This window comes from Caloenas nicobarica, chromosome 1, assembly GCF_036013445.1.
Source record: "Caloenas nicobarica isolate bCalNic1 chromosome 1, bCalNic1.hap1, whole genome shotgun sequence".
Classification (NCBI taxonomy): Eukaryota; Metazoa; Chordata; class Aves; order Columbiformes; family Columbidae; genus Caloenas; species Caloenas nicobarica.
In genome coordinates, this window is record NC_088245.1 from 14,966,108 (window position 1) to 14,989,636 (window position 23,529).

Consider the following 23,529-nt stretch of genomic DNA (forward strand, 5'->3'; position numbering starts at 1 on the left):
TCTTATGATAAAGAAACTAAGCATTTTTGAACAGATGTTGACTTCATTAATGCAGAGAATCTATAAATAAGTGAAAATTTTATAAAGATACGTATTATCTCTATTTTGAGTCGAGATAGTTTGCCAGAGGTAGAAAGCTCTTACATTTTTACTGTATTAGCAGGGTTCCTTTGCCAGGTGTTGCCTTTCTTCTCAGAATGAAACTGAATCGTGCAATATTTTTAGCCACTGATACTTGAACTATAATTTCTCAGGTCTCTCCTTCTTTTAAACTGTTCCAGAGAAAGCAAATGCCATCACCCTCCCTAAGACACCTTGTCAAAGACTTGGTGAATTGTAAATACTCTTCCTACCTCCAAAGAGGACTATCAACAAGGCAGCCCAGCCTCCTGGGGTTACTAACCCTTAGATCAAATGTCTTTTCCTACTAGCATGATGTAGCTACATACTGTTCTAACTTGAAAGCTTAAAAATCTTTCCTGCAACAGAAACATAACAGGTTTTAGGCAGGGTGAACTTGAAACAGTTGTTATGGTCAATAATGGGTGCTTTCATGTTTCAAATGAGTCTTTGATGGCATTTAGATCTCCAGCTCCCAGCCGATGTACCCAGATCACTGAAATGGGCAAACAAACACCTAAGATAATTTTCTAGGGGGTTTTTGGTCTTTTGTTTTGTCTTCTCCTTTCAATTCAGAAAACTTTTCTTAAAATGTTACTATTGAACTAGGGTTAGTATTTACAAGAATTTTCCACTCCAAGACTGGTCTAAGAAAGCTGTGGTATTGATTACAGATAACACCTTTTCACATTCCACAAGTAACTATTTGTTGCCATGCATAATACACTAAGCAGGATGTTAGAATGGGAACACATCATTACTTGACATGAATTCTAACAGGACTGCCAATGCCTTGCCTGAGCAATATTTTCATTTTTAGAAATACAGAGGTAACGCACTACAGAAGGTATGCTGCATGTGCAATCTTCATAGGTGAAAATGCTACGCTAGTAACTAACCTACAGTTAAACTAAATACCACTGGAAATCTCACTTAAATTCCACCACCAACATGGGACCACAGATGTTACCATCAGCCTTCTTCCCCACTTCCCCTTTCAAGAATGAAGTCCCCACTCTGGAGGATTAATGACTATTGTTCCCCAAATACACGATGTGTCCCCAAACAGTGATGGCACTGTTGCACCTTACGCAGTTTTTTAAAATATCAATGCCCACATTCTCAAATCCTTGTCAAACAACCAGAATGCTTTAAAAGCCAAACAGTTCCACTGCTGTTAGTAAGAATTTCTGAGACAAGAAGTTAAATGCCTTATACTCCACAGATTAATTGTTGCTGTTGATTTGTGAAATAGAAGATAAGAAAGATGTTGGACTAATTAACGCTCAAGACTGTAAAAACAGAAACTGTCAAAATGCAAGGATAGCCAGCTACCCTAGCCACTTTTAGAGATAGGTGATAAAATGTCATGCTTATGATGCTCGTCAGACATCCAGGACCCAGCAAAAAAATCCCCAAAATCTCAACTTTCATCGCCCCAAACTGGAAGGAGTTGGGTGATAAGGCTCTACAAGAGCAAATGAGTCTGTGCTTTGTACGTGAGCTCTTCTTCCACATTGACCTTCAAGTAGCGACTGACTCTAATTTTTGAGTGGCAACCATATACCTAAAAATACTTGATTACTTTTTCCTACTATTGTTTAATTTTAATGTACATTAAACCCCAAATAATCAAGCAGTATGCTAGTCTGAAAAATCTCACTATCTAATTGTTAAGAGGAAAGAAATGTCTGCCTAGGTGGCAGCTAGACATTAGAAGAATTAGTAAATAATTTAGTTATGTGAAATTATGCATTAACTCTATTAACCATTTGATTACTACATATATTGAAAAATGCCATATTCTTATTGCATAAAACAAACGAGCATTCATCTAGATTAATATGTTATTTTTTTGTCAGAATTTCTGTTAAATCTTAAAATTTGAATTGGGACATTTTCTTTTAGCTAATGCTTCAATGTTTGCAAGCTTCAGCTACAATAGTGAGGACCAGAATTTAAAAAAGGCCACAAAACAGCGCTGAAGTGTTAAGGCTGACTTAGAACAAGCGCAAGAAAATCCCAGGTGAATTTTTAAAACTTCAACATTAATCTTATGCTAGAAAAAAAAAAAAAATAATAAAACCCCCTCAACAGCTTGTGGTATATGCAATCACTGTCCTGCTCACAGGTCCTCTCCTCCCACCCAGCTCTGGAACTCACCTGGTGTCCCAGGGAACTAACTCAGCTCATTGACATGTAAAACTTGAGGGGGCAGAGGGGGAAGGAAGACTGTGAAAAAGTGAAAAAGCTGTGGCAGGACCACTCGTTTCAGCTGCAAAACTCTTCGGCTGAGATCAGCCCTTCTCACGGAGCCATACACAAGAGATATTTATCCCCTGCGGTTCAGTGAGAAGCATAAGGAGCCTGGGTAAGCTTGTCATATCACCAGTCCCAAAATCCTGTTACAGAATTTGCCAGCAGGAAATCCAGGAAATATCCACCTAGAAGGCAGCTGGGGCAGTGTAAGGTATCACTAGCTCTCTAAATACTTGTTTCTGTGCCAGGAACCCGCCTTCCTGTAGGAAAGTGAATAGAAAAGAGATGTGTTCAATACCATACCCAAAAGTAACTGATCTTTAATCGAGGTGCTGCCTGAGACTGATTGCCTACTAAGCCCACACAGACCCAAGCGGGGCAGCAGCGCTGCCACTAACTGAGCCCCCCACACTCACCTACACAGCTCATTACAGGTGTGCAGATGCAAACAGCCACCACCCGCTAGAAGCTTGAGAACAACAGCTATTTCCCACGGTAACATCAAAAAATTGCAAGAGAGTGCAAGCTACACAAAAAGGTAAATTAAAGCATGTTAAAAATAGCAAAGAATCATCACAACCATGCCTTAGTTCCTCTCTGATCCATAAACTCATACACAACATGCAGAAATAAAAATGACACCAGTTGCAAGAATGAACAGAATGGCCTAGAAGTTAAAGCAGTATGAATATATAGCATTTGATAATCAAACACAGGCTTTTTGCTTTGACTGTCACAGGCTGGCATCATTTCAGACACAGCACAATCAGACCCTGAGGGAGAGCAATGACTTCTGGTGCTCTGCTGAAAACCCTGAGGACAATTCGAATGCAGCTGCTGATGAGGCCTGGAGGGAGATGCAGCAAGCTTTCCTCAGGCAAGGATGTTTCCATCATAAGCCTGGGTAAAATGAGCTAGAAACAGGAGTACAGGATGGAGACAGGTATTCTGGGTACAAATTAATACAGCTCATTGAAATCAAAGTTTCACCAGCCTCAGCCAGTACCTGTTTCTTTTAGTGAATGCTTCAATGTTTGCAAACTGCAGGTATAACAACAGCAGGGAATACCATCCACAAAGTTGTCAAAAAAATGCTGAAGTGTAAAGCAAGTGCCAGAGAAGTCCAGGTGAATTTTTAAATTCAGTATCTTTTGTTAAAAAAAGGTAAGAAATACCCAACTTAGTTAATTATGTAACAAATTTTTCAAGATACATTGCGTTTACATGTGACTTTATATTTATGCTTTTCAGGAAACCATTAAACATAATTTATCAAAACTGAAGTCTCATTCGTTCTAAAATGCAAAAAATCATTCTCTTCAGATGGTATTTATGTCATGTCTTTCCACGAGTCATCTTTGTTGGGAAGAAATATGTACGTACATCTTTCACACTGACAATGCCAGTCTTTAAGAGAAAATCAAATCACTTGAAAGAAAACTTTTAAATAAACAAATCAGAATTATACCATCAAAAAGATATTGGCATCTCCTGTGAACAAAACATTTTCCTTTTGTGTTTATATCATTAACAAACATAATTACATCATAACAGCACCATCATCTTAATTATGTTTATGGATTCCAGTTGAACACAAGCTTGGACTGTTCCGAAGTGCACAGATACAACATGTGCAATCAACTAAAACTGTTTGATAGAAACAAACAAAAAAAACCCCACACAAACCAAACCCTAAGCAATGCAAAATATGACTTAAGCAAAACACATATTCAAGTATATTCAAGTATATAACAAGTAATATATATATATAACAAGTATATTCAAGAGAGTTTTGAAAAATTAAACTAGTAATTTCAGCAACACTGGAACAGTCTTTACCAATATCTAGACATATTTGCCAAACTTAACTAGGGTGACGCCCATAAAACTAAGAAAAAAAGATACTGACAAAAGATATACTTATTACAATACTATTACTCTCTTTTCCTCGTATTTTGTAACATGTTTTGCCCCTTAAATTTAACATAAATAGTGCATTACATGATTTCCAGCAATTGCCTCTTCTCTTAAGATCTGCATTTGAAGTCAAATCGACATACAAAATAAAAGCTGACTTACAAACTCTCAAGTTTTCACCTTCCTATTCAGTTAAGTGATTCACTCCAAATCACCTCCACTGACACGTTGTCAACATCACTCACACCTCTACACAACACCAATTTAAATCCTCCAATCTGGCACAAGTAAACCAGTCTGTATTTCACTGCCATTCTAGCAATTTCTATTAAAATGCAGTGAAATAACACTGTAATTGAGAGCAGACTTCTGCATTACTATGAAATTACAGGATTGAAGGCTAACAACAGTGACAAATACGACAAAAAAACCCACCAACTAGAAAGCAACTTTAAGACTTTCAATCTTCACACTTTAAATTATGAAACTTCGGTTTCCAGAATCGGGAAGACTTGATTTAAAAAGGACTAGATTATTTGGAAAGAAAAAAAAAGATGTATCAATACCTTCCTCCTCTAATCAATTAAACCACTCACTGTGATCCATTTACATTTGGCTTTAAAAAAAACCTTAGTGCAAAAGTATGTTAGAGAATATAATTTTCAGATTACCATCTCCAAGCTATTTTTAAACAATATAAATTTTATTGCAGTGAAAATACTAAATACTTTTTCATAACCCTCCAAAGCAGTTTGTGACTGAACTCTGCCGACAGACTGAGTATGAAAATCCTGTCGATACCTTTTTCTCTAAGAATTCTGCCTAATCCTGCTTCCAGAAAAATCACTTTTACTTAGCAAGAATTACTTTATTTTTTCATTGCTTACTGATTCTTCAGTATCTGGGTCATACAGCAGGCTACCAGCACTATTTGAAAAGCTACAACATTAGTTGAAGTACTGTAGCCTGTGATCCTCCTATCCAATCAGTGCAAGAAACAAATCAACAGGGAACACAAAATATATTCAGGTGGGGCTAAAAAGGACGGAGACAACATTCCGGTCGATAGTACTGAACACTTGCAGTATGCACAATATAAATCACTGAGGTTTACATTTGTATAAAAACAGCTGTAGCCCACTAATTATTACGATTTGTCTATCCTAACAAAAATGCAGTGCAATGTGTTTTGCAGTAAAATCCTTGTGCACCAATATCCATGCTGACAGTTAACTGCATTACACTCAGAATTAGTTTTTACCCATCTCTATTTACATTAAAATACGATAGTTCTCATCTCCTTTAAATACATAACACTTTAAATATTTAATCCATATCCTCCTTTTGCTTTTTTGGCAATTTACATTGCCAAACTCCTATCAATGAGCTACTCAATAAGCCAATTGTTCCATTTTTTTCTGTAATTCTGAGTATCTGCAGTTTGCATTCCATTATTTAGAATGGGCTGGTACCAACTTAAAACATACAAGTCAAAGGCAAAAATAACTTTCCAGGTGTTTAATTATGAAGAAACTGTTCAAGTTTGCCCAGTTATTATCTCACAGCAGTTTCCGCACAAATTGAAATGATGGTTTTATTAGCAATGAATAAAGATGAGACTGCCCAAGGAAAGAGAAAGTTTCAGTATCACTTGGCACACAACAAGTATATCGGTCACATGTGCTGAAGGAGTTAAATTATCACATCATTAAATAATTCAGTAAAAAGCTTTATCTGTCACAATTAAGGCAATGAATTTACCATAAATAAGTAAACAACCTCCCTCAAAACCCAAATCTTATTTTAGGTCATACGTGAAGTAATACAGAAAAGCAATCATATGGGGGGGCAGTGACGGGAGGGGGAAGAGAATAAAAGAGGATGGACCATATCTGAACACTCCTGCCCTCAAGAAGTCCAGTGAGGAGCTGGCAGAAGCCTGGGAAGACAGATCCTAAAGCAACTCACACCTGTCCATGGGAAAGGCCCGACCAGAGCTATTTGCAGTAAAGGGCAGGAGTCTTCAGATGCCAGGCAATGCAACCTGGGAACAAACTGCAGAGCCCAGAAAATGAGTGAAGTTATTATAATGTGCATAAAGACTTTTTTTCCAAGTTATATTTTAGGTATGGCATTGTTATCCTAAAAAAATAATGTCTGCTCTCTGAAGAATTCTGTATTTGGCTGCAATCAAGCCTGATGGCTGGGCTGAATATCCTCCTTTTAGTCCAAGTAAAAAAAGGAACATTAGGTCTTTCACACAACAGCTGTAAAAAAAAAAAAAAAAAAAAAAAAAAAAAAAAGAGACACACAAAAACCACCACAAACCAAAACAAAACCACACTGTCCAAAGCACTGACAAATCAAATCCAGTCAGTCAGACTGTAAAGCATGTGAAGAATTAATAATTTTATAAATAACAATTATGAAATTAAATGGGTTAGGGAAAACTGTTGCAGTCATATATGCCACTGTGTTTTAAGCAGGAAAAAAAAATAGCAAAAATGCCGTGCCTAAGGTCTCAGGAACAAGAGTTGTGTGGAGATTTTTTGGGTACTGGGTTTTGGTTTGGTTTTTTTTTTTTTTTTTTAGTACAGTGCTTGCTAGACAGGCAGACTTGAAAACATCAGCAAAATAGCTGCTTGTTGGACTTTGTTTCTACTCTGCTCATGCAAACAGAGCTCTGTTTACATTCTTTGTAAATAAACAGGACTGCACATACACAAAAAAAGTCTCACAACCCTCAAATCACATAATCTATTTCTCTTCCTGAGAAAAGCAACTTGGCAAAGCCTCAAGTATTAGCTAGCTTGTGGGCTCTTACAATAGAAATAATACATGCCAGGTTTTCTGAATACAGATGTCAGCCAAATATTGGCTAATACATTGTGGGTCTGTGTTTTTTGTCTGCTCAGCTACCTTGCAAAGGAATTGAGCAATCTCTTGATGCTGGCAGATCAAATTAACGACTGGCCTTCCTATCCACCTTGGAGATATCACTCCGCTTCTAAACAAGGATATACAATTGCTTTTCGTTTTTCTTAAATGGGTCCAAGAACTACTTTTGATTGCTATTATCAGACCAGAACGCACAGAGGCAGGAGTTGTAGTCTGAGTTGGTTTATGCTCCAGAACTCTCTACTATTATTATGCATCCCTGTGCTATCTTACCTCGAATGGGTTTTGCAACGATCACAGAGGACAAGTTCAGCAGAGTAAGTAGCGCTACTTGCAGTCATTGCTCAGCTTTGCCTTCATTAGACGTACGAGCCTAACATCTCCAGCAGGTGTAGGTCTGAAGCATAGAGTATATATTTAACACATTGCAAGAAGATACCTCAGTTTTCCTTTCCAGAAATATAGGTCTATAAACTGAATAGGAGTTAAGTAGCAGGCAAAACTCAGCATTGCTAAATTTCTAAGAGACTGAGAAGTAGTAGCAAAGGAACTGCGCGTTTTGTATCCTCAGCTGATCTCAATCTTTTGGATGCCCTTGTCAGACGGCCAAAAACCCAAACAGACCTAGATCCAGTTTTGACAGGTGCTATTAGGCCCCTGGGAGAGCAGTGTTAGGTTATCTGATTAAAAGCTAATCATAATAGAAACAGATCAAGCGAGGATCAGCAGAAAAACAACAGGTAGAGAAACCCTAACAACCTAATCAGTGAAAATGGAGCACCCGAATCAGCTACTCTCAAAACCATCAATTAGATCATATTCCCTTAGTGTGAAACCCACCAAGAAGAGTTAAGCAGGAAACATCTTGAAAACTAAAGGTTACTGCCTTAGGAGTACAGGACTTATTATGGGATGCACAGAGGAAGAACATTTTGGGATTGTGTAAAACTTACCGTGGGATTGTGAGAATGTGCAAGACATTATGAAATGTTTAGGGGAAGGCAGTAGAGGCAGAGAAAGACAGAGATAAAAGTGGATAAGGGAGAAACAAGTATGGGAAAACAGCAGGGAAAGATGATAAATGGAGCAGGTCAAGTGCAAATGGGTGGATGATCAGTGCACTTGTCTGAGCCCTGCCCTTGATCACAACGGTCTATCCTATATTGACATTTAACCCTATTTCTGTCTTCGTTGTGGATACACTTTCTATTCTGCGTATGTATGAACTCAAGCCAACTTCAAGCCAGACAGGCCAGCATGTAGATAAGAGGTCTAAGTATTAATACTAGCAACTAGAGTGAGCACACAAACCCCAGGGGCTCACAAGTCTAGCTGCCAACAACTGGGGACACCAACGGGTCAAGGCTTCAGCAACTACACAGACCTTTAGAACTGGCTACTGGGGGGGACCCATATAGCGTGTGTGTGAGTTTGTGTTGAAAATTCCACTTGTGGACTTCGATCCTGAGGAGCTGGAAACGAGGAACCAGACTGGGCTGTCTGTGCAGTTGAGTGCTCTGTGTACATTTATGTGGGTGCTAATAAAAGCACTGGTTTGAGTCTCTGTTGATCTGTGCGGCCAGCTGCGTATTCATTTTCTCCATGGGAGCGTGTGTGCATGCATGCACACCTATAGGGAATAAGCACTCGGTCTCAATACTGGCTGGCCCTGGGGACACAGAACCGCAGCCGCCTTGCACTCACCTATTTAGCTGGGACAGGAGGGACACCCCTGGGATCCAGTGCCCTCCATGTTTGCTTACCTCTGACAACTGGCATGGCTAAAAGGACACGCACCTTTAGCACGTTTCTTAGCAAAGCTACCAGTAACACTTCGAAGGTGAAGTGTAAAAAGCTGCCTTAAATTCGAGTTTGGGGTAGTCCATGCCTGCGTTTTGCTAAGGCGTTTTGTAAGCCACTGAGTATTTATACGATAGCAAAAAAATGTATTAGCATTCTCAGGCACCATTCTACTTCAATTGCATGTCCTCTGGTTCTTTTAATAGCCCTTGAAATTCCTATGTGCTAAACACATTTGAAAGGAATCTCAACTAGATCTTTCCTACGTGTTTTCAAGTCAGGACTCAACTGCACACTGTTACAACAGTAATGTTATACAGAAGAGTAACACAAATAAAGCAAAAACACAGATGAAACAAAGGAGATGTAAATTAAATTTCAAGGACACATTTACTAAGTTTGCCTTGGAGAAACTTGTAAACAGATTTCCAATGAAGAGCAACAGCCCCTTTAAATACTAGTGGTCTGCACAAAGTATCATGCATTCTCTGGCAGTACACTACAGCCAGGGAGCCCAAGGAACGGGGTCTACATTAATTCATCGTCTCAGTAATCCACCCACAGACACCACAAGTACTTGTGAGGAAGACTTTTCTTCCTTGACCACCAAGAATTTCTTTGCAAGATCACCGATAATTTCTTTGTGAGTTCTACATTCTTTTGCTTCTATTGCATTCAGAGGAAGACCGTATCTTTTTTTATTTGGCTTTCTAGACTAATACTCTGAAACATTAATTACCTGGGAAGAAGCCAAGTGAGACTTCAAACTAAGTATATAAAGACTGTTTGTACTCTCATTCGTATTACATTAGAATGAAATATTTTAATTGATAAAAATGTACTGTGGTTGACCATCTTTTTCATATCTCGTAGGGAAGTCCTGGTCCAAAGCTGTATTACAGCCTTCTCGGAAGCAGACACCTCTCACAGCTAAGACACCAGGCAGCAGTGGCAATTCCTGATTCTTGTCACATACGCAACAGGAGCTGTCAGAAAGGCTTTACACTGTCATACTGGGGATGACAAAGCACCGCTCTGAGGAAATCACCACACGTGGTCTCCTATGAGTAAAGTAATCCTTTTATAGAAGGACTCAAAGAACAGAGCTAATTCCAAACATCTTCCATTCTAGTTCATGGCATGGAATAAACAGAGGCTGATAGTCTGTTCGGTATGTGGGCATAGCAGGAACTGAACGCTTCTGTGTACAGCGGCCATAGCAGCTGAAGATGACAGAAAACAAGAACATGCAGGTCCTGATGTTGGATACAGAATAACAAAACATCTGTCCACTGAAACCCGTAGGAACTTCAGATCCCTTTTCCACCTCCACACATACAAAAAAAAAACCCCACTGCTGGATATTCTGATAAAGAGGTTACAAAACTAAATTATACCGTCTCTTTACAGTAGTATTAATGACAAAAACAGTTCTCCCAGTTTCTGCCAGAACTACTGCTAATATTTAAGCTTTGACAACAAAGAACAAACCTTAAGAAGAGTTTCTGCACTCATAGGGTCTTCTTTGCCCCTAAAAAGATAAACAAGATATACTCTATCCTCATGCCCAGTAATATCAAGCAACAGAAGTGAGGACAAGTCCTTGGCTTCTCAGTAAGGCTGTGAACAGCTCAGTAGATTTGAGGCATAGGAAGTTGTTTCATGAAAACAAAGCACTGAGTTCTTAAAATGTTTCATGTTACTCCAATGATATTTTGCCAAATAAGAATTAGCTTTAAGAAATTATCTTCCATGGAATCATGCTGCTATAAGTTTTGGAAAAAAAGTCTTCAAGACTAACCAGCACAACATTAAAATACAGATGTTTCACAAGCTTTCAAGAGAAGAAAATATGATCTTTTAGTAAATGAGGTATCACCAGTTTACAATAGTTTGTTGTTCCAGAAGACAAGAAGATAAAGTTAGAATTAGGACACATTTATCACTACAGAGAGGTTATTTCAAGTGCCTTCTGAGCAGCCTATTAAAAACAACAGTCAAAATTTCATACAAATGTAACATCTACATGGGATGTCGTTCTAGTCTCCAATATTGTCCAGTCATGGAAGAGAAGCAATCTACCAGCCTAATTGACCTAAAGTTATAATCAGAGGAGGAAAGCTGTGTAGACAAACTTGGTAAAGAACTGGCACTCCTTTGCTTGTAGCATATATAAAAGGCAGAGCTTGCAGCTGCACACATTTGTTTGTAATTGGAGCTTTAAAGAATAAAAAGAGAGGAAAAAAGCAAAGCAAAAGAAAACAGCCATTCATTACCCATCTAGTCAACAGCATGAGTTAGGCATCCTAGATGAGATGACTTGCATATTTGTTTTTAAGGTAACAGTGACTGGATTTTGTCAGAAAGTTCACCCAAGCCTAAGGGTGAGTGTCTTGAAAAAAATACAGAAGCACCTGGGGCAGATCCTGGCTCGGGAGTGTAAAATTCCTACAGACAGAACTAGTAAAAGACCTTCTGGTCACAACACCCTTTGGACAGAAAAGGTACTTTTCAATCAAACAGAAAGACTGATGGATATCCTCCAAACTGTATGGCAGGATTCACTGCAATTCACAACCTAAGAGATGCCACAAATTCCTGGTAATATGGTTATAATACAGAAAATATGCAACAAAATTGAATGCTTATATTGGCATGCATTTCCTGAACCTGTTGCTTAGCATCTCTTGGTAACTACTCCAATTGTGGATCAATTAAAATACACATATCGCATCACAGTAAATTTACTGACTTATATGAACATCTAAATATTTTGTTATTCATCTGTAAGTATATAATGTGAAGATGGAGAAAACCACAATGGAAATTATCCTGTAACACAGCACAGCAAGAGAAATGCAGTCACCTGGCAGAGGTTCACACTGTTTTATGCAACCTATCAGGTAATGTTCCCTCACGATCTGTCTAGGGGCCTAGAGTGGACATTTTAACAAAGTCATGATTAAGACAGCAATCAGGCAAAAAGTTTCACGTCATGAAATGGACTTAAATTGTAATACAAAAGACTTTGCTTAAAATAGTCCGTTACTTTTTGGCTGACCTTATACCCTGAAGTGGAATTAGACTACATATGTTTACCTCAGAAAGTATATTGTTCAATATATTGTTGGGGGGTTTTTTTAGCCATTAACTGTGTTCTTATCGTCACTGGATTGCTTGAATTAGTTTCCAGTGAACAGTTCTCATACAGGAAAATCTCATACAATCCCCTAGCACCTTCAAGCTCTCCCAAAGTTCTCTCATTTTAGTTCCAACAGTAAGTGCCAAAAAATGAGATTTGTGTTTTCAGAAGGTACATTAGAAACCTTCTTGTGATAAATATCTCAAATAACTGCAGGATGAAAAGCTTTTAAAGATTAAAAAAAAAAAAAAAAATCAAGTGGCACACAGAAGATGATCTGGCTAGTAGGGACTCTTACGATACATTTCACTTGTGATTAAGTATCAAAGTACCTTATTTTTTTACACATAGCAGAAATTCCAGGCAGACACAAAAATAAACAAAGTCTATCACTGAAAAATAAAATACACTTCAAATTCTAAATCTATTCAAAGCCTGCTGATGAACTGAGACAGACACCATCAGCTCTAAAAAAAAAATACCAGCAGTGTCCCCTGAAAACATCACTTTGAGTGAAAAAGCTGCTCTAGAAGTGGCTGCTTCTGCATCCACTATTTCCATATTTTTTCCTTCTTTCCTTCTACACAAGCACAACAGCAACTTGCAGCATACCTTGTCTCCACATCCCTTTCATGCTTCACTTAAAAGCTTTACACACTAAAACAATGAGCCTGTGAAATCTTTAATATGAAAAATACACAAAACATAGGATTTGTTTTGGTCCCATTTTAGTAATCTAGAATTAAGTATCTAGTCTAAGATAGTTATATATGCACATTGTCACCAGAGTTTGGCAGTGGAAAGTAGTGTTTCTTTGGAAAAGTATGTTAGGGCCCACATTAAGACAGGATTATTTCCTCCCTACTTCCAAGATAAAATACAGCAAATAGCAGTATTAGCTTCGAATTTTGGGGGGAAAATTTAAAAAAAAAAAAAAAGGAAAAAAAACACGTAGTGTTCGTTGTTAGCATATATTACTTTAAACAAAACTGAGAAATTAAAGTCATATGACTAGTAAAAATAAATGTGAACTGTCCTGAAATGGAAGTTAGGCAATATTCCTTTTACACTAAAAAAAAACCCACCACACACAGATTTAAAAAAAAAAAAAACCACAAACAAAAAAACCTCACAAAACCAAACACCACCACCCACAAAAACGACATGAGGGAAGACAGCTCAAGATGACATTTTTCAAATATGTTTAAAAGTCAGTGGAAATGATGAAATTATTCTTGTAATTATTTTTTGCTTCAATGTTCGTTAAATAAGTAACAACAGAATCGTTACCTTATAATGCCCTATTATCTAATAATTATTCCAAAACATTTATTTGACACACAGCAACATCAGTTCATACTGAATGTTGTGAGCTGATGGTTTGTCTACTTTTAAACATGCGTTCCATTTCTGTAATTCATTACAAGTGACATTTCTGCTTTAGGAGAAGTAGAGCATCCACAATTAAAATAAAAAAACACGTGCGCGCGCGCACACACACACAAAACCCACAAACAACACACAACACCAGAAGAAAAAAAAACCCCATGTGTTCCTAAACCTGAAGGAATCTTCCAGCATCGTAGCCTGTTTCACAATGCCTCATATCAACTAACATTAGATCTCTTAGAAAATGAAGCAGAGGGTACTCAGTCTCCATCTTTTTTCTTCCTCCTCATTATTTTAGATTTATTTCTCCTTTAACCCTGACTGCATTCTTGGGATGACCTGATGAAGAACCCATGTAAAAGCATTGAGAAATACATTAGTATGCTCTATAAATTACAAAGAGAGAGAGGTATACATAGCCCAAGGCTAAAAAAAATAACTGTCCTTAAACCTTGCTTGCACCACCCCACCCTAAATACTTCTACACACTGAAAAACACAAACTTTGCTGTCCTACTGTCTATTGAAAGTATCTTCCCTTTACTGCTATTTATAAAAGTCCTCAAAATCATGAAAATTGAATTATATACACACCACTGATCTACTTTAAGACTGCTCATGAGTGGCTGCTATTTTTTTTTGAAAAAGACACTGAAGCAGAAATTCATTTTAAAGAAACGTGCATTTGCAGCTGTTACAAAAAGACAGGAAAAGAGCACATCAAATATTTCAGACTTTTCAGCCTTGCTAGTAAGCTTTACCAGTAAATAACCTGTGGTCAAACTGCATTGCTAAGATGACATATCATAAATTTAGAACCCAAAATCAAAGCTAAAAAAAAACCAATTTCTTTGTCCTAAAGTATGGAAAAGAAAAATACTGTATACAGAAAATACTGTATACAGGTTTGCAGTCTAAGAAGTAGAAAGTGATCCAGGAGGAAGAACCAACTTGTCTCAAAACAAAATGAAACAGAAACTTACAAGGATCTCCACAAAGCCCTTAAAAATTTTTTTAAAAAAAAATAATAAAATAAATAAAATCTGTACAGCTCAAAGGGTTGACTGTACTGTATATGAGAAGAGCGCGTAACTCACACAACAGAAATTAAAATATTTTTGCTTTCTTAGGGGTCTTGAAAGACCATCCTCCTCCATCTGGCTGCTGCTACTCGCTTTCTAATGACATGGCAGGGCTTGGACAAGTAACCTCATGCAGCCTCCCCTGAAACATAAAGAACGCGGGGATACACGGTAGTTAAATTACTGCTTATTAGATAAAGAAACCAGGCATGTGTCACATTGTAAGCATGTTGGAGGAAAACATTTCCAGGGTATACCTAAAGCACAGAAATCCAAACAAATCAATTCCGTGTAACAGGCTCCAGTCGTTACCTGATCCACCGTAACCTCCACGTGTACACACGCATCGTTGTTACCCGGGCTACCTTATCAACGGGAACGACTTTGTCACAGGCTGCTAACGCCTGCACGGGCAGCGCTCACCACTCGGGAATTTTGGACTTATAGATGCTGTCTGTGCCTGCTTAATGAAATATCCTGTAGCACACCAAAACACTGTTATCTTATCCCTCCATCTGCAGTTACAGTCTTTCTAGGGGGCAGGTGAGGAGAAAGGAAGGATGAATCTCACTACAAAAAGAAGTCTCAGGTTTGTGTTAATCTACTTTTCAAGGCTGCAACATCTTCAACATCTCAGAGGATCCTCAACAAAAGTTGTTCATCTCACTTTCTTGACAATGTCTCCTAAAAGCCTCTTAAAAACTTAACAACCAACTATCCCAAGAGAATGCTGTACGATTTCTAACATGTTGAGCTTCCATAAAAGCCAAACCATCCATTATATTTCAGATCACTTCTCATTTATTTTTTTTTTCCTCTAGAATAAGACAACATGTTGGACTTGGCAAGCGAGCTGGAAAACCTACAAACACTGAACTCTCTTGTAAAAACAAATACCGACCAAAGAAAGAGGCAAGTGACGGGCTTCTCTCTCTCGTTCCTCCTCTACTCCCGTTTCACCAGTTTCTGTAAATGCAGGGAGCACCTCCTCTCCTATCCTCTCCCCTCCCCTCCCGCTGTGCGAGCGCTGTCTGGCAGCCTCTGCTAGCATGGAAAACAAGGAACAAGACATGGACACTTTCAGATCTTCCGCCCAGCATTTCCACTCAGAGCACTCAAGCTTGTCAAAGGTCCAACCACTAAGAGCAAGGGTAAAAACAGATAATAAAAAAATATGCAAGTGTGGATTATTCCCTTTATGCGTTTGTCAAAAACATGCATACTTTTGTGTCTGTATGGTATGAATACACACTGCAATTTTGCTATGCAGCAGACTGAGGACAGTTTTGCAGTTCAGACACTCAATACTACTTTTTTTTTTCCTTAAAAACATCTTATACAGTAATTTTGGAAGGGTCTTGAAAGGAACTGGCAGCTAATAGGATAGACAGCACTGTTTCATAACAGCTTGCAAAAAAATTCAGTCTATTTTTAGAGAGACAAAAAGAATGTGGTTATTTAAAAAAAATAAACAAAACAAACTCTTGGATAATATACAAAGTTGTTTCCATTTATAACTGGCCACGTACATCGTGCAGCTGATGTGTCAAATCAATCTCCAGGTGAACAGTACCACATATTTAAATCCTCAAAAGAAATCTATATGCATATACAACATTCACATTTTAATCTTTATTGCAAGATAAGACATCATGCTGTTATAAAATGTTACTTTTTAATGAAAAGCTTTTGAATGGATCTCAGACAAATGATCCTTTTCCAGCTACATGTTATAATCCTTTACAGGGATGTATTCATCTGAGGGCTACCATTAGTTCAACTACGAGCACGTTTTGCTCAAAACCAGACTGATCAGTTTTACCATACTGCATAAAATAGATAAAATAAATACCTATATTATATAATGAATTCCCCCACAGCAATGCCAACAAAAGCCTCTCCAAAAGCCAAGTGAACACCTGTTTCCTTTACTATTTTCACCATATCATCCCCTCTGTTATTACCACCATTTTATTAGTATTGTATTTAAAAATTTCAGGCATCAGGGTGGGATAGAGATAAACAAATAAACATTAACATTTTCTTTCATGATTCTTAATTTTGAATATATAAATAAATATCTCTCACAGCTCTTCTTATATTTCTCCATTTTGGAAAGGTGACTTAACAACCCATTCCCCCCCACCATTTTCTGTATCTCTCGTTGTTGATATTTTGTTATACAGCTGGTGAAAGGCAATGCAGTCTGCTTCTACATCTTACTCAAATATACATATAAATCAAAATAAACCGTTCATGTTGTCTTTTAAAACCATGCATGCCACACAAGCACTCCTTCATTCTGAAAAATGCCTTTTAGTCTGTTTCCCTTAGACAGCTTTCAGTACATTACCATGTCTTTCTACGCTGAGCCATGCAATAAAATGTACTTTAGATAATAATTTAAGCTAAACGTATAGTTTTAATGCTTAAAATTAATAATTGTATTTTTTTCCATCATCCAATATTAAAATAGCAAAACAGAACATTCAGATGGTCTTTTGCATGCAGACAAAATGATTCCTGCAAATAATTTGGGGGGAAAAAAAATGATATTATGTTGCTCTGGATTTAGGCAATTTTTAAAATAAAAATCTCCCTCAAAACCCAGTCGCAAGCAACACAGAAGTGTGCACGGCTGGATCATTTAAAATCATCAAAATAATCACTAGAAGGTGATATTTCGCATCAGAAAACTTAAAGTGCATTCAGTACCTTGAAATACTTCTTTAAAACGAAACCGCTTCTTGAAATTGTGATAATCTGATTGACACATAAAATAATTGCTTTAAAAACACTTCTGAGTCATTTCGTCCTTACCTGCAGGCATGAACCATTACTGCATGCAGCGACTGCTCCATTTCCTAGCACAGACTTGAACACGGATCACATCTATCTTACAGAATGTGACTAATCGGAAGATTTGCGATTCCTGAGCTACTTTGCAAAGGACACTCCCTTTCCACATAACAGGACATGAAGCGCTTCACCAAGTTATTATATTTCCTATGCATCTAAATTGAAAGGAACCCTTTGCAACCGCGGAACGGTTTCCTGCAACACAACAAAAAAAACCAAAACCAACAAAAAAACGCGAGTTCTTCAAAAATTCGAAACCGAGATGCTGTTGGCGTGACAGTGAAAAGGAGCAGGGTCTGCAACACCAGCACACACAAACCAGCAGCCTGCTCTAGGATGATTTGCATGCTGCAGCCCAGCAGGCTTCGTTTAAAAAAAAATATATAATAAATAAATCAATAAATCTCTGCAAAAACGCACAAAGCTTAACCAAAATAAAAAAAAAAAAAAAGCCAATGGATACGGTACGATAACCAGCATGCAATACGTGAAAGATACCAGCAAACTTGACACGGAAAATGAGGCAGCCCTGCCGGCGTTCATGCGGGAGATGCAGCCGTACCTTTCTGAAGAGGACGACTTCTCAGAGTTAACTGACATCAGCAGCTCAATCTTCTGCTTGATTTCTGGAAAAATCAGAGAATATTCACAACCGAGACCGCCCGGCCCTCGCTCTCCAAAGCCTTACTAAGCGGAGGATCTGATCTCCCTCAGCCCTTTTGTTCGGGAGGAGGCCGCGGCAGCCTGGCTGCGGGTGCGAGGGCCGGCCCAGCCGCGCTCTGAGGGGACGAGGCGGGAGGCGGCGGGGCCGGGCCGGCCCGCGCACATGACCGGGCACGGCGGCGGGCGGAACCATTCCGCGGGCGGGGGGGGGGGGGGCGCCTCTCCCCAGCCGGAGCCGACGCGCTTACCGGGCGAGTCCCAGCGCCAGCGCCGCCCGCGGGTGCGCGGAGGTGAGTTTCTAAAGGGGGGGAAAGCGCGAAACAAAGGATTTACGTAACGGATTCTCTTCACGGTTAGTTGCCTAAGCCGCAACGGGCACCCTCGGAAATCTTCAGATCAAAAGCCCTCAAAAATATGGCTCTTTGAATCATTCTTGTCACAAAGAATGAAGTATTAAATCACTACTTTCACACATGGGTTAGAAATCAGGCATGGGAAGCGCTACGAACACCTGGATTTTATTTTTTAGTGCCATATCTCTAACCTCCTCCAAATATGCTTAGAAAAGTAATACTTAATTTTCTTTAAATATATATTAATTGCCATCTAGCACTCGTAAGGACCCAGCGTAAGCAGCCACCAGCCCAACCCCATCGCCGCGGTCCCGGGAACCACCCGGCAGCGCAGCCCAGCACGGTCACCCGGACCGGGGCAGATGCCGCCTGCCCCTCGTCTCACAAGATCCCGTCCAAGCAGGACAGAGAGACTGCCAAAAAATTAATTAACCGGGAGCTCTGAAATCAAGACGTTTGAACCCCAAAAAGTCAAAGAATAACGTCACAAATGTGAAAATCATTTTAAGAGCCCATCCTCGCCGGAGACCATAGTGCCACTTGTGGAAATACTGCTAAGCCCTGCGCAACATTAAGACTATGTCCACTTGTTCACAACCGACATAAACTTCAGCTATTTGGGATCAACCATTCTACAACAGGAGAGCTTCAACCTGACTTCTTTTTCTTTTTTTACATGTATTTCAGATAAAAAGCCTCAGAAATTTCTAAAAACAGAAGAAGAGAAACTAGATTTTTTTTTTTTTCACGTAAGTTAAAAAGTCGTTATTAATACGTGAATGGGTTTATCACCCTAGTGCTCTTGTGGAAGGGCTGCAAGTTAGCAGCAATCACCTGGATGAGCGTATGCGACTTGTTCTTCCCAAAACAAACAGAGAAGCCGATAAGGAGACTATCAGTTCTTGCATCCAAAGTACATGCTCCTCAGAGCTTCCAAGACATGTCTTTGAAATGTCCATATGTCCACAACTGGCTCCACCACACGACTACGAGGCCCACGCAAAACTTCTTTTAACATTGCCCATCCCAGGTAGCAGAGAAGCTCCTCTGGTCACAGCTACCAGGAGACTTTGCTGCCCACCAAGACTCGTGTCCTAGCATGGGCAGAAGTTCAGCGGCAGCAGGGATGTCCAGGATGGCAGCTGGGAAACCTCCCAGGCTCTGGGCAGCTCCAGAGCGGCAGTGTGCTGGAGAAAAAGCTTGCTGACCTAGTCTCTTGGAACTGACTACCGAAAGTCCATAGCAGTTCTCGTTTAGGCCACGTGCATCTTTCCCTCCGTGCCTCACTTCTCCAGCTATCCAGAGCGGATGACAGCATCAACTACACTCCCTGGGGTACAGAGGTTTCTTCTGTTAAAAAAACAACCTATGATAAAACACCAGGGAGCACCCCCAAACACCAAATGATCTAATTTTGTACTCAGTGCAGTCTTGAAAATGGCTATTATGGCTTCGAAAAATGGCTATTAAGTAAGCCTTAAAACTGCACAGTGGCTAAGAACTTGAAACACTGCATATCCACCTGATCACTGAAAGGCCCAGTCACATTATAGCAAAAAAAATTCTGACATGTCATTAAGAACTACGTTGCACTGCATAAAGGCTCCACGAACAGTTTTAACAGCTTTTCATTTTCAACTATACAATCATACAGTTATTTTAAAACAGATTTTTAGTGCAACATTTTACATTGGTGTTGATAATACAAATTATGCAATGCACTGCATACATTGTTACTGATTTAAAAGATTATTTTAAACAAGTGGAGGAAGGCTAACCCTATAATATTAGTGTTATCATAACACAGTATTTTCCAACATATGTACATTTAAACTGTCTGAAGGCAGTGCAAAAGATCAAATAGACCAAAGACCAGTAGCATGGTGAGATCAAAAACATCTACTGCAGCACTTAATCAGGTATTCAGAACACTGGAAAAATATTTATCTGAAAGAGATGGCCTTTAAGAACATTCAGAAAAAAATTACTTCAACGGGTCGCTGAATATAGACTATTTCATATAACATAGGTTAAAAGAAAGTATATGTGGTGTTTTTTTAAGGATCAGGTCACCCACAATTCCTTACGGATTGTCTCTTCATACTCTGACCGAATATGGTTCAACAAGAACAGGATGCTTCATTACACATTCTGATGACACATTTATGTTGTCAGTACTAAAGCTACAAAAGCTACACCACAGAAATTTTTGTGGGATGGAGTAGACTAAAGGTTTGGACAGTTTTGTGGAGAAAGCTTACCCCTTTAGTACTCTACTTGGTTTTTTTAACCTTTTTTTTACCTTTCTTTTCTACCTTTTTTTTTTCTTTTTTTTTTTTTTCCTTCTGCATGAAGGAATGTTGGAAGGCAGCTCTCTCAGTTGCTTATCCTCACTTTTGGACAGAGACAGAAATGACAATTTGGAGGTGCAAACCAAAGTTCATGTCCTCTACCACAGACCCTTGACACTATGTTGCTCAATCTCAAAATCCAACTTTTTTTTTCTAATTTCATATAGAATCACAGAATCATAAAATCGTTTACATTGGAAAAGACCTTTAAGATCACCAAGTACAACCGTTAACCTGACACTGCCAAGTCCACATCCAAACCATGTCCCTAAGAACCTCATCTACACATCTTCTAAACACCTCCAGGGATGGCAACTCCACCACTTCCCTGGGCAGCCTGTTCCAATGCCTGACAGCCCTTTCATCAAAGAATTTTTTCCTAATATCCAATCTAAACTTCTCCTGGTGCAACTTGAGGCCATTTCCTCTTGTCCTATCACTTGTTACCTGCAAAAAGAGACGGACACCCATTTCAGTACAACCTCCTTTCAGGTAACTGCAGAGACCGATAAGGTCTCCCTTCTCCGGGCCAAACAACCCGAGTTCCCTCAGCCGCTCCTCATCAGACTTGTGCTCCAGACCCCTCACCAGCTGTGTTGCCCTTCTCTGCACTCTCTTCAGCACCTCAATGTCTTTCTTGTCCTGAGGGGCCCAGAAATGAACACAGGATTCCAATGCTGAGTCCAGGGGGATGATCACTTCTCTAGGCCTGCTGGCCACACCATTCCTGATACAAGCCAGGATGCTGTTGGCCTTTCTGGCCACCTGGGCACACTGCTGGCTCATGTTCAACCCCGGTCAATCAACACCCCCAGGTCCTTTTCCCCCAGGCACTTTCCAGCCGCTCTTCCCCGAGCCTGCAGCGCTGCCTGGGGTTGTTGTGACCCAAGTGCAGGACCCGGCACTCGGCCTTGGTGAACCTCAGACAATTGGGCTCAGCCCATCGATCCAGCCGGTCCAGATCCCTCTGTATGGCCTTCCTACCCTCCAGCAGATCAACACTCCCACCCAGCTTGGTGTCATCTGCAAACTTACTGAGGGTGCACTCAATCCCCTCATCCAGATCTTTGATAAAGAGATTAAACAGAACTGGCCCCAGTACTGAGCCCTGGGGAACACCAGTTGTGACCGGCCGCCAACTGGATTTGGCTCCGTTCACCACAACTCTTTGGGCTCAGCCCTCCAGCCAGTTCTTTACCCAGCAAAGAGTACACCCACCCAGGCCATGAGCTGCCAGCTTCTCCAGGAGAATATTGCTAACACCACACTACAAAATTTTAAAAATAAAATCCAAGATATAAGTTACTTTACTGCAAACGTGAAGTCTGGATGCTCTAAGAGGTACATAAAGACATTTCTCTCTGATGGCATTCCAGCACATAATTTAGTTTCACCTTTATTCAGTGGCAACAAAGATTTATTTAATATAGTGATAAGAAGAATTTAAATAAAATAAGACTTCCCAGGAAAAAAAAAAAAAAAACTAGCATCATTAATGAGTGTTCCATTCCACAAGCTGATAAAATTTCCACCACAACATTTTGGGGTTTTTCTTGCTTTCCCTTCTCTGCTTCTCTCCTATTAATTTGACTTATTTTCTTACTTGGGATTTACCTATATTTTGTCTCTGCTGAGATTTTTGCAAGTGGACCCATTTTGTTAATTTTTAAAAGCAAATCTGTACCTTTACACATCCATAATTTACCCCCAAGGTCAGGCTGACACCACCATTATCACTCCCGATACAAAACTTATCATGGAAATAATATCCCCAAAATAAGACAGATGAGCTTTACACTAAGTGCCTTGTAAGCCATAAGAGAAAAACAGCTGCAGAAACAGCAATGTTATCACTTGTTTATTTTGATTATTTATAAATTACATATCCAGAAATCTGGGCTCCTTTACAGAATTAATTAGAACATACAAATTGCATCCCAAGTCTAAACAAAAAAGAAAAAACTCTCCAAATGGTGGTTACCCTACCACCCACTAATTCAGCCTTCACAGCTCAAAAGAATGCAAATTAGAGTAATAACTTCAAGTTTTTCTAAAAAAAAAAAAAAAAAAAAAAAAAAAAAGAAGAAAAGTTTTACAACCGAGCAGCTCTTCCTGAAGGCCTCTTGGTTCAAGCCCCTCCAACCTGACACAGAGAACCAACACTTCAACTTTAGGGTGACCTCAAGTGCTGTGGCACAGACGTAAATGCTGGGCTATTCAGGACCAGCATCTGTTAGAGATACAAAGAACAACACCTTTAATGGCTTTTATGAGTTTATTAGATAACTGTATTGATGAATGCACAGCAGTACAGTGAACCTCTGCTTAGCAGGCAAGCACTTATATTTGCACTGAAGATTTTTGGACTGTCCTAATTTCAGAGGCAACAAAAAGATGGCACTGTAAGTAGAACCACATCCAGAGGAATAGATCATAGCACTCTGGCTGAAAAAAGATGAGAATTAATGAAAATTAATGCCAGCAAATCCCAAAGCAGCAGCTCATACAATAAATTTTCCAAGCTACAAAATAACAATAAATTCAGGTATGGGCAGCAGTATCATTGTAACCAACTCCCCAGTCATTCCATGCACTTTTTCAGCGCACTTTGAGTAATTTTATGTTGTATACAGATCAAGTGGCAGACAACTGGCTCTCATCCAAGACCTGAGCAAAGCAGATACGCTAAGTCTTTAA

The 23,529-nt window shown here is 39.3% G+C and overlaps 1 protein-coding gene across 5 annotated transcripts in view; it reads right to left on the reverse strand.

Moving 5' to 3' along the window:
• SRPK2 (SRSF protein kinase 2) overlaps positions 1-23,529 on the reverse strand; it is a 143,633-nt gene that overhangs the window by 76,959 nt on the left and 43,145 nt on the right. Inside the window, exon 2 of one of the 5 annotated variants that reach the window (XM_065658686.1) lies at positions 18,028-18,091. The exons of the other annotated variants lie outside the window; for them this stretch is intronic. Coding sequence (XP_065514758.1) covers positions 18,028-18,065 — 38 coding nt within the window. The 5' untranslated portion in view covers positions 18,066-18,091. The remainder of the gene's footprint in view (positions 1-18,027; positions 18,092-23,529) is intronic. 5 annotated transcript variants of the gene reach the window in all.